This window comes from Scyliorhinus torazame, chromosome 6, assembly GCF_047496885.1.
Source record: "Scyliorhinus torazame isolate Kashiwa2021f chromosome 6, sScyTor2.1, whole genome shotgun sequence".
NCBI classification, from domain to species: Eukaryota; Metazoa; Chordata; class Chondrichthyes; order Carcharhiniformes; family Scyliorhinidae; genus Scyliorhinus; species Scyliorhinus torazame.
In genome coordinates, this window is record NC_092712.1 from 128,167,335 (window position 1) to 128,191,501 (window position 24,167).

General features: G+C 46.9%; 1 protein-coding gene across 4 annotated transcripts in view; it reads left to right on the forward strand.

Moving 5' to 3' along the window:
• Nucleotides 1-24,167, forward strand: part of LOC140425013 (E3 ubiquitin-protein ligase HECW1-like) — an 856,744-nt gene that overhangs the window by 598,076 nt on the left and 234,501 nt on the right. For all 4 annotated transcript variants that reach the window (XM_072508780.1, XM_072508779.1, XM_072508783.1 and 1 more), the window contains 3 exons: nt 6,314-6,448; nt 14,603-14,708; nt 15,981-16,077. In XM_072508780.1, the coding sequence (XP_072364881.1) occupies nt 6,314-6,448; nt 14,603-14,708; nt 15,981-16,077 (338 nt within the window). The remainder of the gene's footprint in view (nt 1-6,313; nt 6,449-14,602; nt 14,709-15,980; nt 16,078-24,167) is intronic.

Below are 24,167 nucleotides of genomic sequence, written 5' to 3' on the forward strand. Positions count from 1 at the left end.
TTTGTCCCACTGAGACGAGGAAGGAATGGTAAGGTGAAGGAGCCTTGGCTGACAAGAGAAGTGGAGCTTCTAGTCAAGAGGAAGAAGGAAGCTTACGTAAGGTTGAGGAAGCAAGGATCTGGCACGGCTCTAGAGGATTACAAGGTAGCCAAGAAGGAACGTAAAAGTGGACTTAGGAGAGCTAGAAGAGGGCATGAAAAAGCCCTGGTGGGAAGGATTAGGGAAAACCCCAAGGCATTCTGCACTTATGTGAGAAAATAAGAGAATGATCAGAGTGAGAGTAGGGCCGATCAGGAATAGTGGAGGGAACTTGTGCCTAGAGTCTGAGGACGTTGGGGAGACCCTAAATGAATACTTTGTTTCAGTATTCACTAGAGGGAGGGACCTTGTTGCTCATGAGAACAGTGTGAACTAGGTTAATAGACTCGAACTGGTTGATATTGAGAAGGAGAATGTGCTGGAAATTTTGAAAAGCATCAATATAGATAAATCCCCTGGGCCTGACGGGATATACCCAAGGTTACTACGGGAAGCGAGGGAGGAGACTGCTGCGCCGTTGGCGATGATCTTTGTGTCCTCACTCTCTACTGGAGTAGTACCGGATGATTGGAGGGAGACGAATGTTGTTCCCCTCTGTTCAAGAAGGGGAATAGGGAAATCCCTGGGAATTACAGACCAGTCAGTCTTACGTCTGTGGTGAGCAAAATACTGGAAAGGAATCTGAGAGATTGGATTTATGATTATTTAGAAAAACATAGTTTGATTAAAGATATTCAGCACGGCTTTGTGAGGGGCAGGTCATGCCTCACAAGCATCATTGAATTCTTTGAGGATGTGACGAAACACATTGATGAAAGTCGGGCAGTGGATGTGGTGTATATGGATTTCAGTAAGGCATTTGATAAGGTTTCCCATGGTAGGGTCATTCAGAAAGTCAGCATGCATGGGATACAGGGAAATTTGGCTGTTTGGATACAGAATTGACTGGCCGAAAGAAGATAGCGAGTGGTAGTGGATGGAAAGTATTCCGCCTGCAGGTCGGTGATCAGTGGTGTCCTGCAGGGATCTGTTCTGGGACCTCTGCTCTTTGTGGTTTTTATAAATGACTTGGATGAGGAAGTGGAAGGGTGGGTTAGTAAGTTTACCGATGACACAAAGGTTGGTGGAGTTGCAGATAGTGTCGAGGGTTGTTGCAGGTTACAACAGGACATTGACAGGATGCAGAGCTGGGCTGAGAAGTGGCAGATAGAGTTCAACCTAGGTAAATGGGAAGCGATTCATTTTGGAAGGTCGAATTTGAATGCTGAATACAGGGTTAAAGGCAGGATTCTTGGAAGTGTGGAGGAACGGGGATCATGGGGTCAACATACATAGATCCCTCAAAGTTGCCACCCAGGTTGATAGGGTTGTTAAGAAGGCATATGGTGTGTTGGCCTTCATTAACTGAGGGATTGAGTTTAAGAGCCGCGAGGTTTTGCTGCAGCTTTATAAAACCCTGGTTAGACCACACTTGGAATATTTTGGCCAGTTCTGGTCGCCTCATTATAGGAAGGATGTGGATGCTTTGGAGAGGGTGCAGAGGAGATTTACCAGGATGCTGCTTGGACTTCTCATGAAGAAAGGTTGAGGGAGCTAGGGCTTTTCTCACTGGAGCGAAGAAGGATGATTTGATAGAGGTGTACAAGGTGATGAGAGGCATGGAAATGGCTGACACGAAGGGACATAATTTTAAGGTGATTGGAGGAAGGTATAGTGGAGATGTCAGAGGTTGGTTCTTTACACAGAGAGTGGTGCGTGCATGGAATGCACTGCCAGCAGAGGTGGTGGAGTCAGAGTCATTAGGGACATTTAAGCGACACATGGACATGGACAGTAGTAAATTGAAGGGGTGTAGGTTAGGTTGATCTTAGATTAGGATAAATGATCGGCCCAACATTGTGGGCCGAATGGCCTGTACTGTCCTGTTCTATGTTCAATTGTCTAATTTATAATCAACAAACATCAGCATCTTCTAAATAATGAAAAGGCAGAAACAATGGAAGCCCAAAGGGAACTGGGTGGAATTCTGTCAGTTGTGTGACATTCCTGACGGAGTAATCAGAAGCATTCATCACTTCCACATGCTTTTTTCTGTTTTCCACACAATTACAATTAAAATTTAAAGTGCTTTTGGAGTGTACAGGAAACACGTGCGATTCTGTAGTAGGGGCGCTTTCCAGTGGTTAAACCCGCCATCAGCTGACAATGCTGCAGCTACGGGGGGTCTATAAAAGAGTCTCAGAGAGATTCTGCGTCACAGCCAAAATTTTCTTCCCCAACTCCATTGTTAACATAAGTCTTATTAACATAAGACTTATTGAGAGCACAAAGGTGGAACAGTGTTTATTTTTCAAATTTAAATATCACATGCAAGTAATTCATATGACATTGGTTCCATTTTATTCATGCGTGCATCATCATTACTTGTTGAGTCAGAGGGCTAAATGTACTGACACACCTCATGATTGACATGCGTCCATGGTTACAAGGGAACTAGGAGAATTTCCAAGGAATCCATAGTACCCCTATAGTGCTGAAAGGGGCTATTCGACTCATCTGGTCTGCACCAACCTTCCAAAAGAGCACCCTACCTAGGTCCACACCAACCCCCCCTCCCCCCATCCCCATAACCCCACCTAACCTGCACATCTTTGGACACTGAGGGCAATTTAGCATGGCCAATCCATCTAACCCACACATCTTTGTTGGACTGTGGGAGGAAACCGGAGCATCCGCTGGAACTGAACCCGGATTCCTGCTGCTGTGAGGCACCATTGTGCCACCATTCCTTTATGCTGCAAATGGCAATTGATGCAAGATTAATTGTGAATTTTAAAACTGCGATTGACCGATTTTTGTCAACCAGAGGTAGTGAGGGTTCAGAGAATCGCTACAGTGCAGAAGTAGGCCATTCAGCTCATCGAATCTGCATCGACCTTCTGAAAGAGCACCTTATTCCGGCCCACTTCCCCACCCTACCCCCGTAACCCCACCTAACTGGCACATCTTTGTGACACTAATGGGCAATTTAGCATGGCCAATCCACCGAGCCTGCACATCTTTGGACTGTGGGAGGAAACTGGAGCACCCGGAGGAAACCCACGCACACACGGGGAGAAAGTGGAAACTCCACACAGACAGACACCCATGACTGGAATTGAACCAATGTCCCTGGCATTGTGAGGCAGCAGTACTAACCACTGTGCTACCGTGCTGCTTCTGGAGCAAAGTGGAGTACATGGAATTAGGCCACAGATTAACCACCATCTCATTGAATGGTAGAACAGGCTCATTCGTCAGCAGGCGTCAGCTGACTTACGGGAGTGACATGGGGGGAGCAAAAAAGCTAGACAGGGGTCTAGCGGGGGGAGGGGAGGGGGGGGAAGGGGGGGGGGGGGGAAGGGTTGCTGCTGCACTGGCCGAAAGGGAATGGGACACAGAAGAGGTGTTCGGGACGGGGGTCCTCCCTCTGGGGGACTGGAGGGTGAGGGAGGCATGGACACGGGACTGGCCCAGAAAAGAAGATGGCTAGTCGGCGGGGCGTGGGGGGGGGGGGGGGGCGGGGGGGGTGAGAGCCCCTCCAATCCGGCTGATAACGTGGAATGTGAGGGGCCTGAATGGGCCGGTGAAGAGGGCTCGAGTGTTTGCGCACTTAAAGGGACTGAAGGCGGACGTGGCCATGCTCCAAGAGACACATCTGAAGGTGGCGGACCAGGTCAGGTTAAGAAAGGGATGGGTAGGACAGGTATTCCACTCGGGACAATTTTAGGTGGTCCACAGAGCGCGCTTGACGGGGGCGAGGTTGAGTAGGTTCTTTGGGGTAGAGGACAGATGAGCTCAGGGAGCCCGGCGAACAATGTCCATATGTTTTGGTCATGCCCGGCACTGGAGGGGTTCTGGAGAGGAGTGGCGGGAGCAATATCTCAGGTGGTGAAAGTCCGGGTCAAGCCAAGCTGGGGGCTAGCAATATTTGGAGTAGTGGACGAACCGGGAGTGCAGGATGCGAAAGAGGCCGGCATTCTGGCCTTTGCGTCCCTAGTAGCCCGGCGAAGGATCTTGCTAATGTGGAAGGAGGCAAAGCCCCCCAGCCTGGAGGCCTGGATAAATGATATGGCTGGGTTCATAAAGTTGGAGAGGATTAAGTTCGCCTTGAGAGGGTCTGTGCAGGGGTTCTACAGGCGGTGGCAACCGTTCCTAGACTATCTCGCGGAGCGTTAGAGGAAGGTCGGTCAGCAGCAGCAGCAACCTTGGGGCGGGGGGGGGGGTGGAGGGGACGTCCTGGGGGGGGGGGGGGGGGGGGGACTGCCTGGGAGGGTGGATGAGCAAGAGATAACATGAAGGGTTGGGGAAACTGGCATGTACGGATGAGGGCCAGTGTACAAAGCTGTGTAAATATATCATTTTGCCATGTATATATCTTGCTCTGCGCGATTTCTCTTTTTTTTTTGTTACGAGGGTGGGGGGGGGGGGGGGGGTTATTGTTTGTAAGGGAGAAAAATTGTGTTAAAAAACTTTAATAAATATATATTTTTTAAAAAAGAACAGGCTCATTCAGCAAATACCTGTTCCTCTGTTCCTCGGAGTTTGAATGAGAAAGGGTTTATAAAATGCATTTATGTGTATGTGTACATGTACGTATACATAATGTGTAAGTGTGTACATGCACGTATATGGGCATGTATTTATTAAACCAAACTACAGAAAGTAAACTGAAAATTAAGGATGCTGCTAAATACATAAGGGGGAAAAAAAACCCAAAGAGTTGAGAAAGGCTTGTGTGGTGCATAAGAACTGGCAAGGACCAGTTGGGATGAATGGCCAGTTTCTGTGCTGCAAATCTTATATAGTATGTAAATTTATATATTTTGTACAATGTTGTCATATTCACTTTTACATCATTACTTTAACAGAGGCTTTGATCCAATTATTTCAAGCAGGTTACTCCTAGATTATAATAACAGGAAGAGGGGCGACACGGTGGCGCAGTGGTCCGCACTGCTGCCTCACGGCGCAGAGGTCCCAGCCCTGGCCCACTGTCCGTGTGGAGTTTGCACATTCTCCCCGTGTCTCCGTGAGGTTCACCCTCACAACCCAAAAAGATGTGCAGGGTAGATGGATTGGCCACGCTAAATTGCCCCTTAATTGGAAAAATGAATTGTGTACTTTAAATTTATTTTTAAAAATAATAACAGGAAGAGAAATTTGATAATGTCTTCAACTTGTGTACAAAACCTAACAATGCTGACAATTTCCAAATTCAAAAAATCTGGCCTGTAGCTTACAGGTTCTGGAAAAGTATATCCAGGGGTACCCCAAAAATGCGTTGGGTAACCTCCCCCACTTCGGAGGTTCACAGGTAAGAATTGCTGAGCAATTGCCTGGGAAGTTCAAAGCTTTCGGTGGGCAATTGCCCTCTACTGGGAGCCATCCAAAAATGCGAGTTATATCACAAATTATGGCTAGCTCAACCGTGTTACAGTAATAGATCCCCAAATCTAAAACCACTTGTAGCTTCTAGGTAACTATAGTAACCCACCCAAACTTCCCCAACCTGGCACAGGGCCCCCAACTACCCTTCCAACACCTGATTATATCCTCACACCCCAACCGCTCTTGGGACCTCCCCCCCCCCCCCCCCCCAACAACAACCCCACACCCCAACTGCCCTCTCCACCCTTCAACTAACCCCTGACTGCCCACGGGATCCTCCAACCCCACATGGGATTTCCCCCTGATTGCACCCCCACAACTAACTGTGCCCCACCCACACATTTGGCCACCTGCCACATCCTCCACCCCACTCTAAACCCCGGTCACCTACCTTAGAAACGTATCTTGTCCCTGGCTGCTCAAAGTGGCTTGACCTTTAAACTTATCTGCTTTAGGGCGGCTAGTGCCATAAAAAAAGGCGTGTCCTCCTTACCTCTGGGCTGAAGGCCTCAGGATTGCGCTCCACAACACAGATCTCACTTGGCTTGAGTTAGAAGGTTGGGTGAGATAGGAGTAGCTGGATTTCCAAGTAAGGAACTACGAGCGAGTGGCAATCCAACTCCGTTGCCAATCTATAGAAGTTACGGGCCACATCTCTTTTTTTTTTTTTCCTCTTCGCCTCCATAAATTGTTGGATAAGAAAATGTATTTGAATCCATTATGTTGGTTTAAATAGATTACACTGAAGCATTTTCTTCATACCATGTAACATACCTGAATTAATTGAATGGTGCATTGTTATAGAGGAATGCCACTCTCCTAACGGAAATGTTCTCCATTCCAGTCATTTTTTGTTGATCACAACAGTCGAGCAACAACATTTATTGACCCTCGGCTTCCACTTCAAAATGGACGGCTGCCGAACCATTTAACGCATAGACAACATCTGCAGCGTCTGCGCAGTTACAGTGCAGGAGAGGTAAGGGTGTCCTGGACTCGTAAACATAATTATCAAAAATTATGAGACACTTCAAAGGAGGTATTTAATGTTGTGAAATCGGGCAGATGCTGCTGGCATGTATTATTAAACTGTTCACCACACTGATGTGAGACCAATACCGTGGTGAAAACCACATGAGGATTATACCACTATGGTTTAAATTCCACAAAACTATAACTCATCGGTAACAAACTCACAACCAAAACTTCCACAAAGGTAAACTCCATAAGTGTCTTAGCTAGGGTGAAATTGAGCAATGCAGAACGCATGTTCTCAGTCTCATTGTCCATTGTACTCTGGGCAAACTGACCATATTGGGGTTGTGGTAGCAACTCTATATGGTGTCAATTTCTAAAGAGATTTATAATAAAGAATGGCTGTTGGAATGAGCTACAGATTAAGCAGATTAAGCAATTAAGCAGCCCTTTACAGTAGAAGACACAAATTACATACCAGAAATAGAGAGTAACCGTGGGGATAATAAGAGTAAGGAACTTCAGTAATGAATATCGGCAAAGAAGTATCGGAGAAACTTGAGAGAATAAAACCGAACAAATCTCCAAGACCTGATGATCTGCATCCAAGGGTTCAAAAAGGCATCGACTGATTTGTCTGAAGGGCCGGTCTATACGGCGTGCATCTTATGTAAGAGGTAGCTGCATAGATAGTGGATGAGCTGCTCATGATTTTCCAAAATTCCCTTCATTCTAGAATGGTTCCAGAGGATTAGAGGTTAGAAAATGTTCTCCACTATTTAAGAAAGGAGGGAAAGAAAAAAACAGGGAACTATAGGCTAGTCAGGAAAATGCTGGAATCTCTTATTGCAGAAATGTTAACAGGGCACTTAGCAAATCAAAGTCAACATTGTTTAACTATGTCACAATGAAGTGCTTCGAGAGGTTGGTCATGAAGCACATCACCTCCATACTCCCAGAACGCCTTGACCCACTTCAATCCGCCTACCGCCACAACCGGTGCACAGCAGACGCCATCTCCCTGGCCCAACACTCATCCCTAGAGCATCTCGACAACAAAGACGCCTACATCAGACTCCTATTTATTGACTACAGCTCTGCCTTCATCACCATAATCCCAGCCAAGCTCATATCAAAAGCTCCAAAACCTAGGACTTGGCTCCTCACTCTGCAACTGGATCCATGACTTTCTGACCCACAGAACACAATCATAAGAATAAACAACAACACCTTCTACACAATAGTCCTCAATACCGGGGCCCCGCAAAGCTGCGCACTTAGCCCCCTACTCTACTCCCTGTACACACACGACTGCGTGGCAAAATTTGGGTCCAACTCTGTATCGACAAGTTTGCTGACGATATGACCATAGTGGGCCGGATCTCGAATAACGACGTGTCAGAATACAGGAGGGAGATAGAGAACCTAGTGGTGTGGTGCAGTGACAACAATTTATCCCTCAATGCCAGCAAAACTAAAGAGCTGGTCATTGACTTCAGAAAGCAATGTACTGTACACACCCCGTCAGCATCAACGGGGCCGAGGTGGAGATGGTTAGCAGCTTCAAATTCCTCGGGGTACACATCTCCAAAAATCTGTCCTGGTCCATTCACGTCGACGCTACCACCAAGAAAGCACAACAGCGCCTGTACTTCCTCAGGAAACTAAGGAAATTCAGCATGTCCACATTGACTCTTACCAACTTTTACAGATGCACCATAGAAAGCATCCTATCAGGCTGCATCACAGCCTGGTATGGCAACTGCTCGGCCCAGGACTGCAAGAAACTTCAGAGAGTCGTGAACACCGCCCAGTCCATCACACAAACCTGCCTCCCATCCATTGACTCCATCTACACCTCCCGCTGCCTGGGGAAAGCGGGCAGTATAATCACAGACCCCTCCCACCCGGCTTATTCACTCTTCCAACTTCTTTCAGGAGATACAAAAGTCTGAGAACACGCACGAACAGACTCAAAAACAGCTTCTTCCCCACTGTCACCAGACTCCTAAATGACCCTCTTATGGACTGACCTCATTAACACTACACCCTGTATGCTTCATCCGGTGCTAGTGTTATGTAGTTACATTGTGCACCTTGTGTTGCCCTATTATGTATTTTCTTTTATTTTATTTTCTTCTCATGTAATTAATGATCTGTTGAGCTGTTCACAGAAAAATACTTTTCACTGTACCTCGGTACATATGACAATAAACAAAATCCAATCCAAATTAAATCCAATCCAAACGAGAAATCATGGGCGCAATTCTCCCATCGGGAGACTAAGTCCCGATGCCGGAGTGAAAACCGGAGTGTTTCTAAGCAAGCACCGGAAATCAGTATTCCTATAGCATCTGCTCAAACTTCTTTATTTCTGCTGGAGGGAGGAGTACGTTCCCCCAGGATGTGTATGGTGCAAAGATTGTGCCCATGTCAGCAACAGTGATTGAGGCATCTCCCTGCTAAACATTGTGGGTAAAGTATTTGCCTGTACTGCACTTGTCATACTGCAGATCCTGGCTGAACAGATCTACTCAGAATCCCAATGTGGTTTATCAATGTGTAAGATCAACAACTGAAATGATCTTCTCAGTCCAGCAGCTATTTAAAAAATGCCATGAACAAAGGAGACCATTCTATAATGCATTCATCAATCGCCCCAAAGCCTTTAAACATGTGACCAGAGATGGTCTATTTAAGCTGCTGGAGAAAATTGGCAGCCTGCCAAAGCTGCTCCGTGTGATCTCCTGTTTCTAGGGCAGTTATAGCAGGACAGCTTAGGAACCATTTGAGGTTCACAGTGAGGTCAAACAGGATTGTGATCTGGCATCCACACTCTTCGGCATATTCTTCTCTTTGCTGCTGTTATAAGCCTTCAGGTCATCTACAAGGGGTGCCTACTTGCATAGGAACTGACGGAAAGACATTCAGCTTACCTGAGATCCAAGACAAAGGTATGCCAAGTCAGAAAGTTTTCAAAAAAATTTAGAGTACCCAATTTTTTTTTTTCCCCAATTAAGGACAATTTAGCATGGTCAGTCCACCTATCCTGCACATCTTTTGGGTTGTGGGGGTGAAACCCATGCAGGCATGGGGAGAATGTGCAAATTCCACACGGACAGTGACCCGGGGCCGGGATCGAACCCAGGTCCTCGGTGCTGTGAGGCAGCAGTGCTAACCATTGCGCCACCGTGATGCCCTGCCAAGTCAGAAAGTTGCCCTACACTGACGATGCCATATTAACATTCCATACAGACTCAGTCTGACTAGTTAATGCTGCAGGTGTCCCTCAATATGAAGGCCAGAGGGCACAGGACTACAGCAAAGAAGAGTAAGACAAGGAGTTCTGGTGCCAGAGCAGAACTCTGTTTAACTCCACTGTGGATCTCAAAGGGTTCCAATGTTGACCTGTCTTAGCTAAGTTTACCCACCACGTTGTCAGGGAGAGAGGAGATCACATTAAGCAGCTCAATTCTCTCCAGCATTTAAACATACCACCTCTGCTCACATGGTTAATTGCCTTGTTGAGATTTCTGAAGGCAGTTTTTTTAAACTCCTATCCTGGAATGTTGGCATCGCTGGCTAGGCCAGTGTTCATTGTTCATCCCTATTTGTACTTGAGGTGGTGGTGAGCTGCATTGTTGAACCACTGCATGTGATGTAGGTATTGCCACGGTGCTGTTAAGAAGGGTGTTCCATAATTTTATCTCAGCGACAGTGAAGGAGCGGCGATATCTTTCCAAATCAGGATGGTGTGTCGCTTGGAAAGGAACTTGCAGATGTTGGTGTTTCCAGGTATCTACTGCCCTTGTCCGTCTATATGGTAGAGGCAACAAGTAAAAAATGTTGTCAAAAAGGCCTTGGAGAGTTTCTGCAGTGCATTATAGATGGTACACATTTCTGCCACTGTGCTTCGGTGGGAGAGGGAGCAAATGTTTGTGGAAGGGATGTCAATCAAGTGGGCTGCTTTGTCTTGGATGGTAGCGAGATTCTTGAGTGCTGTTGGAGCTGCACTCATCCAGGCAAATGGTTTGTATTCCATCACTTTCCTGACTTCTGTCTTGTAGATGGTGGGCAGGCTTTGGGGAGTCAGGAGGTGAGTGACTCACTGCAGAATTCTCAGCCTCAACCTGCTCTTGTGGTAACAGTAATTTTATGGCTGGTCCAGTTGAGTTTCTGGTCAATGGTAACCCCCAACACATTGTCCTTTCCTTTGTTGATGGCATTTCTCTTCCAGCTGTCACACTGAGAAAATAATGTCAAATGTAGATCTTCCAGTTGTGAAAACACATTGAGATCTGTGGTAGATGCGTAGAACAAGGATCTGCAGTCTGGCAAGGACAACAGGGTCAGCAGAATTGAATACAACCAGAATATGTAACCTCATGGCCAGGTATATCCCTCACTCTACCATTACCATCAAGCCAAGAGATCAACCAACCTTGGTTCAATTAAGGGTGGAGGAGTGCATGCCAGGAACCTTATCTGGCATACTTAAAAATGAAGTGTCAATCTGCTGAAGCGACAACAATGACCTACATGTATGCCAAACAGTGGAAGCAGCGTTCGATAGACGGAGATAAGTGATTCCATAATCAACGGATCAAGTCTAAGCTCACTAGTCCTGCCAAATCCAGTCATCAGTGGTGATGGACAACTAAACAACTCACTGGAGGAGGAGGCTCCACAAATATCCCCATCCTCAATGATGGGGCAGCCCAGCACATCTCTGCAAAAGATAAAGCTGAAGCATTCACTGCAACCTTCAGCCCTAAGTGTCGAGGGCATCTCATCTCAGCCTCCTCTGGAAGGCCCCAGCATCACAGATACCAGTTTTCAGTCAATTTTCTTCATTCCATGTGACATCAAGAAGCAGCTGAAGGCACTGGAGATTGCAAAGGCTACGCGCCGTGCCAACATTCCAGCGATAGTCCTGAAGACTTTTGTTCCAGAATTAGTCATATCCAAACCAAAGTTCTACAATACTGGCATCTACCCAGCCCCATCAGTCTAATCTAAATTATCAGCAAAGTGATGGAAAGTGTCATCAACTGTACTACGCAGCAGCCTTTGCACAGAAATAACCTGCTCACTGACACTCAGTTTAGACTCCACCAGTGCCACTTGGCCTCTGTCCACATTACAGCCTTGCTACAAACATAGACAAAAGACCTCAACTCATGAAGTTGGATGAGAGTGACTACCCTTAACATTAAAGCAGCATTTGGCTGGGTATGACATCGAGGAGCCCTAGCAAAATTAAAGTCATTGAGAATCAGGGTGAAAACTCTCCACTGGTTGGAGTCATACCCAGCACAGTGAAAGATGGTTGTCGTTGTTGGAGACCAATCATCTCAGCCCCTGAACTTTACTGCTCGTGTCCTTCAGGATATTGTTCAAGGCCCAACCATATTAGATGCTTCATCAATGGATTTCCCACCATCATATAGTCAGAAGTAAGGATATTTTTTGATGATTGTAGAGTGTTCAGGACCATTCACGACTCCTCAGATACCAAAACAATTCATTCCCACATGCAGGCTTGGGATGATAAGTGACAGGTAACATTTGCGACACAGAAGTGTCAACTAAAGATGATCTCCAACAAGAGTGAATCTAACCATCTCCCCTTGACATTCAATGGCATTGAAATCCATGAAAGACCAAAGGTCAGCATCCAGGATTTAACGATGACCAGAAGCTGAACTGGAAAGCCAAATAAAAGCCGTGACTACAATTTATATTAATTACTTAGACAAAGAATCAAAGAGAAATGTATCTAATATTACGCTCAGGCGACCACCTCAACTCCTAGTTCCCCAAAGCCTGTCCACCATCTACAAGGCACAGGTGAGGAGTGTGATAGAATATTAGCCACTTGCCTGGATGCTTGCAGTTTCAACAACGTTCAAGAAGATTGACACCATCCAGGACAAAGCAGCCCACTTGATTGGAATCCACAACATTCATTCCCTCCACCACCAACAAACAGGACCAGCAATGTGTTCATCTAAAAGATGCTCTGCAGGAACTCCCAAGCCTTCTTAGCCAGCACCTTCCAAACCCATGACTGCTACCATCTAGAGGGTCACTAGCTTTCGGAGCGCTGCTCCTTCCTCAGGTGAAAGATTCTAAAACATTGCTGACAAGGTGGGAATGTAAGCTGTGAGCACACATAGAGGCTGAAAAACGATACAGGCAGGTTAAATGAGTGAGCAGCAATCTGACAGATAGATATAATGTGGGGAAAGGTGAGGTTATTCACTTAGGTCGTAGGAATAGAAAGACAGAAATCTTTTTAACGATGTGAAACTTGTAAATGTTGCTGTTCAGAGGGATTTGGAAGTTAGCATGCAGGTACAGCAAGCAATTTGGGAGGCAAATGGCAGGAAGTGATTCCTAATCCTTAGCTATGTAAATTTATGCATGGTGAGGAACAAGGGATTTGTTAGGGAATACTATTGTTGGGCTGCCATTTTGAGCTGGCTGCCCTAAAGGAGGCACCTTGGCTGCCCCCCCCCCCCCACCCCCCTCTCCCGCATCGCAATTCATTCCCCCCACTCCTCAGCGCTATATAGCCCACCACTCCGGGATTTTCTGGGACCCCCCTCCCCGACTCAGTACAGGTGTGACGCAAACTGCCCCCCCTCCCCACACAGAGACCCCCAAGGAGACCCCCGGAGGCATCAAGGTTTGATTGGGCTGCTAGGCATTGACTCCAACATGCTACATGGCCCGCCCAGCCACGGGAATCCACTTTGTGTGAAGTGCTCACTTAACCACGATTATTAATTCCCTATTAGCGATAGCCTTCAGCCACACAGCCAGAGGTCTCCGCAGTCGGTGGGGGTTATGTGTGGTCACTGGAGCAGATGGACGGGGATAGGGGTTGCCCCGGAACAGGTCCACATTATCCAGGGGTTGGCATGGTGGTGCCATGAGCGGTTGCAACCCCCCGTGCACCCCCCCACATGGCAGCCCACCCCTGCGGAAGGTCCCCCATGCCCGACCGAGCACTGGGGTGGCAAGCTCAACACCCCCGGCCTCATTGCCTGTGAGCAAAGATGGCTACTCGCCTCCATGACTCCTCACAGAAGCCCTTCCGCCAAGTTCCTGGGGGCGATTCTCCGAGTCCCGCGGCGGGCCGGAGAAACGTCGCAACCGCGCCATGACGCCCCGACGCCGGCGCGCGATTCTCAGAGGTGCAGAGAATCGGCGCCATTTGTGCCGGTGCATTTGGCGCGGCGCCGGCCGCGGGCCGCTGGAATCGGCGGGGCTGCCGATTCTCCGGTCCGGATGGGCCGAGTGGCCACGCCGATACGACAGAGTCCCGCCGGCGCTGTTCACCCCTGGTCGCTGCAGGTGGGAACTATGCGAGAACGGTCGGGGGGTGGCCTGTGGGGTGGGGGGGGGAGCTCATTTGACACCGCGAAAGGAGGCTGGAGCAGCGTGAACCACTCCAGTGCCGTGCTAGCCCCCTATGGGGGCCAGAATCGGTCGTACCCGGGCCCGGTTCGCGCCGTTGTGAAACGCGACGGCTTTCATGGGCTCCATATTGGAGAACCGCCCCCCCCTTGTTTTTCAAAAGGAGTACTAATCTGCGCTAGCATGACCACTTTCTGGAGAGGCCGTTGAATGACAGGAGGCCAAAGGATGTAGGCGGCTCTTGTTAATTGTATGGAAATGGGGCTTAAGCGGTGATAATTGGTTTCTCACCACGCTACAGCGAGCTCCCGATTTCGCCTATGGGAACGGGCCGGTTGCCTTGCAAACTGTTTGGCGCCTGGCGTGGATCTCGTTTTCGGCCTTTCCCTCTAATCACCAGCCTCGTTCTGCTTGACCGACAGCGCACCAAAGCTAGAGAATCGCGGCCTATGTTTCAGGAATGGAGAATTCCGCCCATGTTGTTTTGTGTCATTATGAGTGTTTTACTTCCCTTGTTGCTAAATGGTGATAGATAAATCTTAAAATATGTGTGACGTGCATTTTATCTGTATTGTGTGTAAGAAGTTTTCTATTAAAATTTGCACACATGGTTAAAACGGTGACACTGTAGCCATTTCTATTGGACAACATTGTACGTTAGCATAATACAGCCACTAAAATTCAAAGTGTTAGCAAACCTCTCATTTAAACACTTCCACGCATTCTGCTTCAGGCCTCTGATGTATCGCGTGTCCGAGGATCCTCACTGCTTGCCCGACCTCCCAATACTCTCGTGGCCACCATTCGCAGTCAGCACCACCAAGATGTCGTACCAATGGGTAAGATGTTGATGATTTTTTGTGTTTTAAATTTCTTTTCAAGTGTAACATGGCTTTACAAGAAACACAACTGGGGTCCCTAAAGCATGTAATAAAAGTTTATTCTGACTTTAAAAGGGGTTTCCAAGCATTTCACCAGCCTAATATAACCACAGGTCATCGCTTCAATTTCTTTGTTCAATGATGTCATTTGCAGAGTCTGTTTTGTGCCGTTGCAAAAAATACATTGGAGGTTATGATATACTGTTGAAAAACTTGAATTTAAGAGGGAACCAGTGTTGTCAAATAAATACTCTGGGGCGGAGGTTGTGAGGGCTGGGGAGTCTGGAAATCTGTGGCCCTTCCACCTCACACTTAACAGTTACATTGGGACCTGCATTTCCTGCTAATTTTTGACAAATCAACAAATGTTAAGCATAATCTTCAATTGAACAAAAATTCTGCAAAAGACAAACCATCTGCTGGCGGTGCTGACAAAGCATAGTCCAGCTTCAATACCCAATCTCCACAGGTTAGTTCATTTCAGTTAGTGTAGCACCAAGGACAGTGCTATTCACAAGGTGAAAAGTCATTCAGGACTGGATTCTCCGTCGGCGGGATCCTCCCCTTCGCTGGCAGTGCAATCATGCCCGTGAATTACCAGACAGCGTGGGGGTGCCCGCAATGGCCTACCCCATTGGCCCGCTGCCGGGACAGAGAATCCTGCTGTCGGCGGGGGCGTGCCACACCAGAAACTGGTGTGGCGGGATGGAGAATATTTTTTTAAGATAAATTTAGAGTACCCAATTCATTTTTTCCAATTAAGGCGCAATTTAACATGGCCAGTCCACCTACCCTGCACATCTTTGCGTTGTGGGTGTGAAACCCACGCAAACACGGGGAGAATGTGCAAACTCCACACGGACAGTGACCCAGAGCCGGGATTGAACCTGGGACCTTGGCGCCGTGAGGCAGCAATGCTAACCACTGTGCCACCGTGCTTCCCTGCCAGTTTGGACTCTGATTGCTCTCTTGTGAACATGGCGAGAGCGTGAACAGGCCCGGCTGTGATACCCCTCCCCCATTGATGAATCCACTGTCAATACTCTGTTGAGGCATACAAATGAGGAATGGTTTTCCAGCTGAGATGTGGGAGGACTGCATCAGTACTTGTGGAATTGTGCCCCATCAAGTGTCAGCACCTTCTGGGAAAATAAATTTGAGAAAGAGAGCAAATGCACAAACCGGCCTGGAAAAAGACTGAAATACTCATTTCCTTTTCCTCAATTACAGCATACAATGACAAGATTGTAGCTTTCCTCCGTCAGTCAAACATATTCGAAATGCTTCAGGAGCGACAGACCAGCCTTGGCAGGAATCACACGCTCAGGTAAGTGCATTGTTCATCAGCTGATTCTCTTGTGGCATTTTTATTTCACTATGTAGGACTACATTTGACCATGTAGCAGTAGGACTGCTTGCAAAATACAAGCAGCCAAGGTTTACCTGACTGGCCAAAAGACTGAATTTACTGCTTTTATGGAGCTGAGGGTTTCTTTTTGGGTTTGGTCCTTCAGCTTTATCCTCTATTTCATCAAGGTTATGGTCTCACACTTGATACCATAAAGTAAAAGCTTAACACTAGATACTGAGCGTGTGCATAAGGAGCTATGCCCCAGTGATATCACTCACTGAGAGGAGACAAGTGTGAAGCATCTCTGAGAGCAGCACCAGCTATGTCTTGGCCCATTTAACATTTGTAAATAGCTTGCAAGTAAATAAATATTTTTGAACAAAAAAACATTGGGCTGGATTCTCCGCTGTCGGGATTCTCCATTGCGCCGGCAGTGTACCCACGGCCAGGGATTTCCGACCGCGTGGGGCTGCCCACAATGGGAAATACCTTGGCCAACTGGCGGGACAGAGAATCCCGCTGCCGGTGCCCGCAATGTTAAATAAGAGTATTAAGAAATATGGAATAAAAACAGATAAATGGAGGTGATGGTCCATCATGTTTGAACTGAATGATGATGCAGACTAAACTTGCAACTTTACATTTGATAAATAAATGCCTAGCACCTTGTAAATGACAGAGTGTACACCATATAATTTGATGTTCGCTACATTTGGTGAGGGGGGGTGGTAGGGGGGTGGCGGTCAAGCCCATGATATTTTGATGTTGCCCTCAATTACTTTTTTTTAAGTAACCAAACTGTATTAGCTGCAACAAAATTGAATGATCTCAGATTTTATCTGAATGCCAGTTTCAGCTTAGGGAGTTGTAAAGAATTGAGTCAGAATGCACTAAATATTGCAGAAACAAATCACCAGCAGGACAATGAAAGGAGACGAGTGGCGGGATTCTACGGTCGGCGATGTCAAAATCACGTTCGCCGATTGGCCGGAGAATCCATGCTTGCGGAAAAATCAGGGGTGGCGCCGCTTTTGCGAAGGCCCGCTCCCTCAAACGGACATCACCTGAGGCCCTCCCCTGATGGGCCGAGTTCCCAACGTCATGGAACACTTAAAAAAATTTTTTTTTTTAAATTCTCCTCCTTTTTCACATTTTCTCCCACATTTACATCCATCAACAATAAACAATAATCAGCAAGATATGTCAATCCCCATAATAACAACGATCCCATTTACCCACCAACCCCCAAACCTCAACCCGCATGTTTACATAAACAAATGGCAAAAAGGAATCACGGATTACCCGTAGTCACCCTTAATCTTACACAGCTCCCCACCCCAGGTCTCCAGCTCCTCCCGTCCACTGCCTCTTGTAAAACTCCTCCTCCCAACCTCGGTTCCTTCCCCCCAACTTTCCACCCCAGCTAGACCACTCGGACCCTGTTCTGCCAGGCTCCAATGGCCGCAGCCCCTCCCCCCACCTCACTCCCATTCACTGGCCGGCACACACCGGCCAGCGTGGAGGCCCCCGCCCGGGTCCCTTTCCCACTTGCCCGGCCCTAGGAAAGCCCAAAGATCCCCTTTTAGCACACAAACCCCGCATATCCACCTACACCCCAAAGAACCCTCATTTCGAGTGAAAGTCCCATCCCTTCCCTTGTCCAAATATATACCACATTGGCTCCTTTAGTCTCTACACCCGCGCGCAGTGATACAAAAAAGAAGAAAATACAGTCATGAGGTTACATCGGCACATGGCCATTCCTCAATTTGTCAGTTCTGCCACAGTCCTTCTGCTTTCGCAAACTCCTCCGCTGCTTCCGCCGTTCGAAAATAAAAGTCCCTGAGCTTGTAAGTCACCGTCAGCTTCGCTGGATATACAATGCCGCACCGCACCTTGCTAATGTACAGTGCCCTCTTCACCCGGTTGAAGGCAGCCCGCTCCTTGCCAGCTCCACCGTAAAGTCCTGGTATACACGTATACCAGCTCCAGCCCACTGCACCACCCGCTTCTGCTTGGCCCAGCTCAGGACCTTCTCCTTCACACTGTACCTACAGAAGCACAGAGTCACTGCCCTTGGCGGCTCACTCGCCTTTGGTACAGGCCTCCACGATCGATGAGCCCGATCCAGTTCACATCGGGAGGGATCCTCCCCCTCCCCCAATAGTGATGCCAACATCGCGGCAAAATACTCAGTTGGCTTCGGTCCTTCAACTCCTTCGGGCAGCCCCACAATCCTCAAATTCTGTCGCCTGGATCTGTTTTCCAGGTCTTCCATTTTTCCTCGCAGATCCTTGTTAGTATCTGTCATGATATTGAAACACACACATCATGATTGACACACCAACAGACAAATCAGAACACAACACCACAACCAATCACAGACAAGGACAGGGACAGTATAAAAGGACAAACATGACACCTGGTGGCCAGTATTAGCTGGAGACCAGGACAAGGACAGACCTGTTACACGACACACTCAGGGAGACACAACGTGCAGAGTATCCAGAACGAACTGTATATAGAAGTTAAAATAAAATAGAGTTGTACCAAATACAACTGTGTTGGTTCATCTGTACATCAGAGCACCCAACACCACAGTATCCATCACCTTCCGCATCTCTTTCCCCATCAAGGCAAGTTGATCACCGTGCTGCAATAACGTCTCCTCCACTTCCTTCAGCGCCTCCCCTTGCTCTCGCACCTCCGCCACTGCGCTCGCCACCTCCATCCTCACCGGGGAAACCGCCTCCTCCACCAGCACACTCAAAACCTCCCTCATCTCCTTCCTCACCGTCTCCATGCATTTCGCAATCTGCGCCAACTGCTTTTCAAATTCCGCAGCCATCACCTTAGTTATTTCTTCAGCCGTAAGCAGTGCGGCCTTCCCTGGTGCTCCAGCCTTCATTTTCCTCGGTGACCCCGCGGTGACCTTTCCACTCCCCGACAGACCTTCAGCTGTTTTTTTTTCCGGCTGTTTTCTTGCTCACCCTCGACATTTTTCTTTGTTCTTTTTTTCCTCCTGTGTCTTCACTGTGCCTCCTCCGTGCCTGCTTCTGCCGCCTCCGTGGACCCTGGGACCGGGCTTAAAGCCCCGAAAATGCAGGTTGCCGAACGGGAGCTCTCCATTGTGCGGCCGCCTCCCGCCCGCCGTCACCGGAAGTCCCAACGTCATGGAACGCTTCCCCTATTTTTTCTCGTGAACCCGGCATGACGGCTGCAGACTGTGCCCAGCGCCGCCACAATTGGGGGAGGGGGGAGCCCTCTGCGGGAAGGGGGGGCTTTGGTGGGGGCTGCGGGCACTGCTGGGGGGGGGGGTGGTCCGGGCATGGCAAGCCTGGTCAAAAGGGCGCAGTTTTTGGCAGGCCGGGTCCACATCTGGCTGGCGCCATATTGCATGGCGCGGCATATTGCACCGTCGTGTGCATGCGCAGTCACGGACCCGGATATTCTCCGGCCGTATCCTCAGGTAAAGCCGGGAGCTTCACGCTGCGTGCCTGCTAGCCCCCCACCAGATAGAGGATCGTTGCAACTTTTGCGCCGTTTTTTTCAGGTCTAAAACGCCATTGTTCCCACGCCGGCGTCAGCACATAGTCTTCAAATCAGAGAATCCAGCCCTAAGTGCTCCGAATAAAAGGAATGCTTTCAAAAAGCGGGCATTGCCTTAGCTGGGAGAGGATGATTTATCTGGTATTTCGAGCCCAGAAAGTAGCCTGTGTTTCATTTGAATGCTGCTGTTTTAATGCACTGACTGGCAGCATTATCCAGCAATACTGTTGCACTGATTATCTCCAGATTCTACCAGACACTGCCTGAATCCACATCCACATGCTGTATCCATTTTATATAGAGCACTCTCAAGAGATGAATTATATCTATTCTGACCATCACAGGATCAAGTTCCTGCCATTTGTTTTTAGTTTGAAATGAACAAAAGGCCCAGAGGTCTGCTGCTCTCAATTTGTTTGAAACATCATTTTGTAGCTTCACCTCTTTATTGGTTGAGGCATTTGACTGAAGAATTAACAAAGCTGATTACTGCACACTCTTTCCCCCCCCCCCCCCCCCCCCATACTCCTCGAGCAACACATTGTGTGAAAAACATGTGGATTTCTATCCTTCTATCAGTTAGTGCAGGATGGTCTTTGCCCTCCCTGGTAGCCACATAGCACTTGTGATTGTAAGATGTGAAATGCTCAAGATATCAAATTATTTTTCTAGTTTTAAACATGATTAGTTTCCTTATTTAAAAAAAATTATACTGCGTCCTGATTAGTCTTGATAATCACATCCTCTGACAAAGAAACATATAAAATAAGAGCAGGGGGAGGCCATTTGACCCTTCGATCCTGCTCTGCCATTCATGGCTGATCATCCAACTGATCCCACCTTCCCCCATACCTTTGAAACCCTTTGCCCCAAGTGCTATATCAAACTGCTTCTTGAAAACATGTAGGGTGGGATTTTCTGTGCAACCCGCCGCGTGTTTTTCGGCAGCGGAGGCAGCTCGTCAGCAGGATCTTCTGGTCCCGCCGTTGTCAATAGGATTTCCCGTTGAATGCACCCCTTGTCGGCGGGAAACCCGAGATGGGCATGTGCCATCGGTCGGACCAGAATATCCTGCCGGCGTGAACAGCTGGTAAATTCCGCCCCCGGTATTTTGGCTTCAACTACTTTCTGTGCTAACAAATTCCACAGGCTTACCACTCTCTGGGTGAAGAAATTTCTCCTCCCCTCTGTCCTAAATGGTCCACCCCATATCCTCAGACTGTGCCCCCTGGTTCTGGACACACCCACCATCGGGAACATCCTTGCTGCATCTACCCTGCCTGATCCTGTTAGAATTTCATAGGTTTCAAGAGATCTCCCCTCATTCTTCTGAACTCCAGCAAATACAATCCTAACCGACTCAATCTCTTTTTAAAAACATTTTCCAAATAAGGGGAATTTAGCGTGGCCAGTCCACCTACCCTGCACATTGTTGGGTTGTGGGGTGAGACCCACGCAGACGCGGGAAGAATGTGCAAACTCCATACAGACAGTGACCTGGGGCCGGGTTCGAACCCGAGTCCTCGGCGCCATGAGGCAGCAGTGCTAACCACTGTGCCACCATGCCGCCCTGACCGACTCAATCCCCCCATATACGTCAGTCCCACCATCCCAGAAATCAGTCTGGTGAACCTTCTCTGCACTCCTTCCATAGCAAGAACATCCTTCTTCAGATAAGGAGACCAAAAATTCTCACAATATTCCAGGTGCAGCCTCACCAAGACCCTGTATAATTGCAGCAAGATATCCCTTCTCCTGTACTCGAATTGTCTCGCTATGAAGGCCAACATACCATTTGCCTTCTTTACCGCCTGTGTACCTGCATGCTTACCTTCAGTGACTGGTGTACGAGGCCACCCAGGTCCCGTTGCACATTCCCCTCTCCTAATTTAAAGCCATTCAGATAATCTGCCTTTCCATTTTTGCTACCAAAGTGACTAAACTTATGAGAGCCATGACGTAGAAACTACAAATTCGAAGGATTTTAAATTAGTGCAATTAACTCTATTTTCTCTTCCATAATTCACACAATGGCTCAGCAAGTTAATATGTCACTAGCTCTGGGCCGTAATAGTACTGACGAGAAAGGACCCAGATGCAATCCCTGGATTGTAGATACTGATTGGTGCAACTAAGAAGGACCCAGATTCAATCTCTGCACTGTGATACTGAGTGGTACAGACTAGGAAGAACCTTAATCTAATTAATGGGAAATACTGAGTGTAATGATATGTATAAATGTGGACAATTAAAGGTTTAATTATTACATCTCAGTGTAACACAACCACTAGAGGGCACCACTAGTTCCCAGTATAAATATAAGAACTCAGGGGATCTTGGGTACCCTAGTCAGTTGAGTGTAAGCAGAGAGAGATAGATCACAGCATAGTTAAGATGAGATAGAAGCAACCAGTGTAGTTTAATTAGTTATCACTTAAACACAGATTACTTTATTAATAGTTATAGTTCTGTGGAGTGTGCAAACTCAATATTAACCAATCGTTATTCAATAAATCAGTTTTGTTTTAAGTTAGAGATTGGTGGTTTCTTTATAATCACACCATCAGACCATTCTGGATTACGAAGCAAAGAGTAACGATATATTACCAAAGAGTAATATAACATGGTACCAGGTATTGGCTACAGAAACTAGCTAGTATAATTTAGTAAGATTAGAAAAAAGAAAAAACTAAGAAGCTATTCGACTTGCGAAGCACCAACCTGTGACTGCAGAACTTCGATGAATCCAGGATCAATGGACAAAGCTTAAGCTCCACGACATCTAAGGATCAATGGTAACCTAAATGTAAGCTACCGTGTGTTCAAGCAGCAATTCCAAATTTATTTAGAGGCTTACAATTTGAATAATGCTACAGATGCACATAAAATTGCTCTTCTACTAAGTATGGCTGGTCCACATGCCATTGAGATCTATAATTCTTTCCAATACACGGCGGATCAAGATAAAATAAAGTTTGAAGTAATTCTTGCAAAATTTGATAATCATTGTCAAATCCAAACTAATGAAACGTTTGAACGTTTTATTTTTAAGAAGAGATTGAAAAACAAGGGTGAATCAATTGACTGCTTTGTTACTGATCTTAGACTGCTAGCACAATCCTACATTACAATGTCTCCGCACTGAATGATTCCATGATTAGAAACCAAATAGTTTTTGGCATAACTGATGAAAAGTTTAGAGAAAGGTTGTTCAGGCAAAAGGATCTAACGCTTGAAAATGTGATTACAATGTGTCATGTTCATCAGCAATCAAAAAATCAATACCAAGAATATTTTTCTCCGTGAAAAGGGTGTGAAAACTAACCACGAGCTAGAGTGTGTTAATGCAGTGTCACAGATGAAGAAGCTGTGCATTCAGATGGCAGCCATCTTGCAGGCATGCATTCTTACACTGCACATGCGCACTTCATCAAAAGATGCGAGATGGCCGAAAGCCGATCTGCGCTTGCGCGAAGAAGTGTCGTGCGTGATGACGTCTACGTCATGATGTGTGGAAGATGTGGAACCTCCCACTTTCAAAAAAAAATGCCCTGCCAGAGGAAAACAATGCTCACAATGTGGCAAGCAAATCCATTTTGCTGCCCAGTGCAGATCTAGTCACATTAAAATCTGCAAAGTCCAATTCAAGACAGATTAATGTAAAAAGTGTAGAATCTAAGGAAGAAGATTTTGAACAGAATATTTAAAGGATACAGATGTTTACTCTTTGGAAAACACTTTTTTTGTCGGAATCATAAAAGATTTGATAACTCCACTGAAGTAACATCACCTCTTAAATCAGTCAACTCCATTAATTTGGATACTGTATTAAAATGTCCAATCAGATTTAAGTTGGATACAGGCGCTTCTGCCAATTTGCTTACAAAGCTTGATCTCACAAAGTTAAAGCAAACCCCGAAAATACATCCATCAGCCTGTAGATTAAAAGACTACAATGACAATTCAATCTCATCAATTGGATCATGCTATTTGATAGTTTCCAACAATGATATAGCGACTTCACTAAGATTCGAGGTTGTCAAGTCAGATAAATCATCACTCTTAGGTGCACAAGCCTGCAAGGATTTACACCTAATACAGCGAACTTATACTGCAACTTTGTCTCAACCCATACTGCATGATGATATACAAGGTATACACTGATGATATACAAGGTATACACTGAACCAATATCCAGACGTCTTTGAAGGCACGAGTACTCTTCCATTCCAGTACAAAATCTTGTTAAGGACGGTTGCCAAACCTGTGGTCCACCCTCCGAGGAGAATTCCTGCTCCACTCAGAGAAAGATTAAAACTTGAATTAGAAAGGCTGCAACAACAAGGAATAATTTCAAGAATCACTGGGTCAGTTCGATGGCTTGTGTGAAGAAACCTGGTGATCTGAGGATATGTATAGACCCCAAGGATCTCAACAAGAATATCATAAGGGAACACTATCCCATTCCAAAAAGAGAGGAAATCACTAGTGAGATGACTAATGCACGTATCTTTACC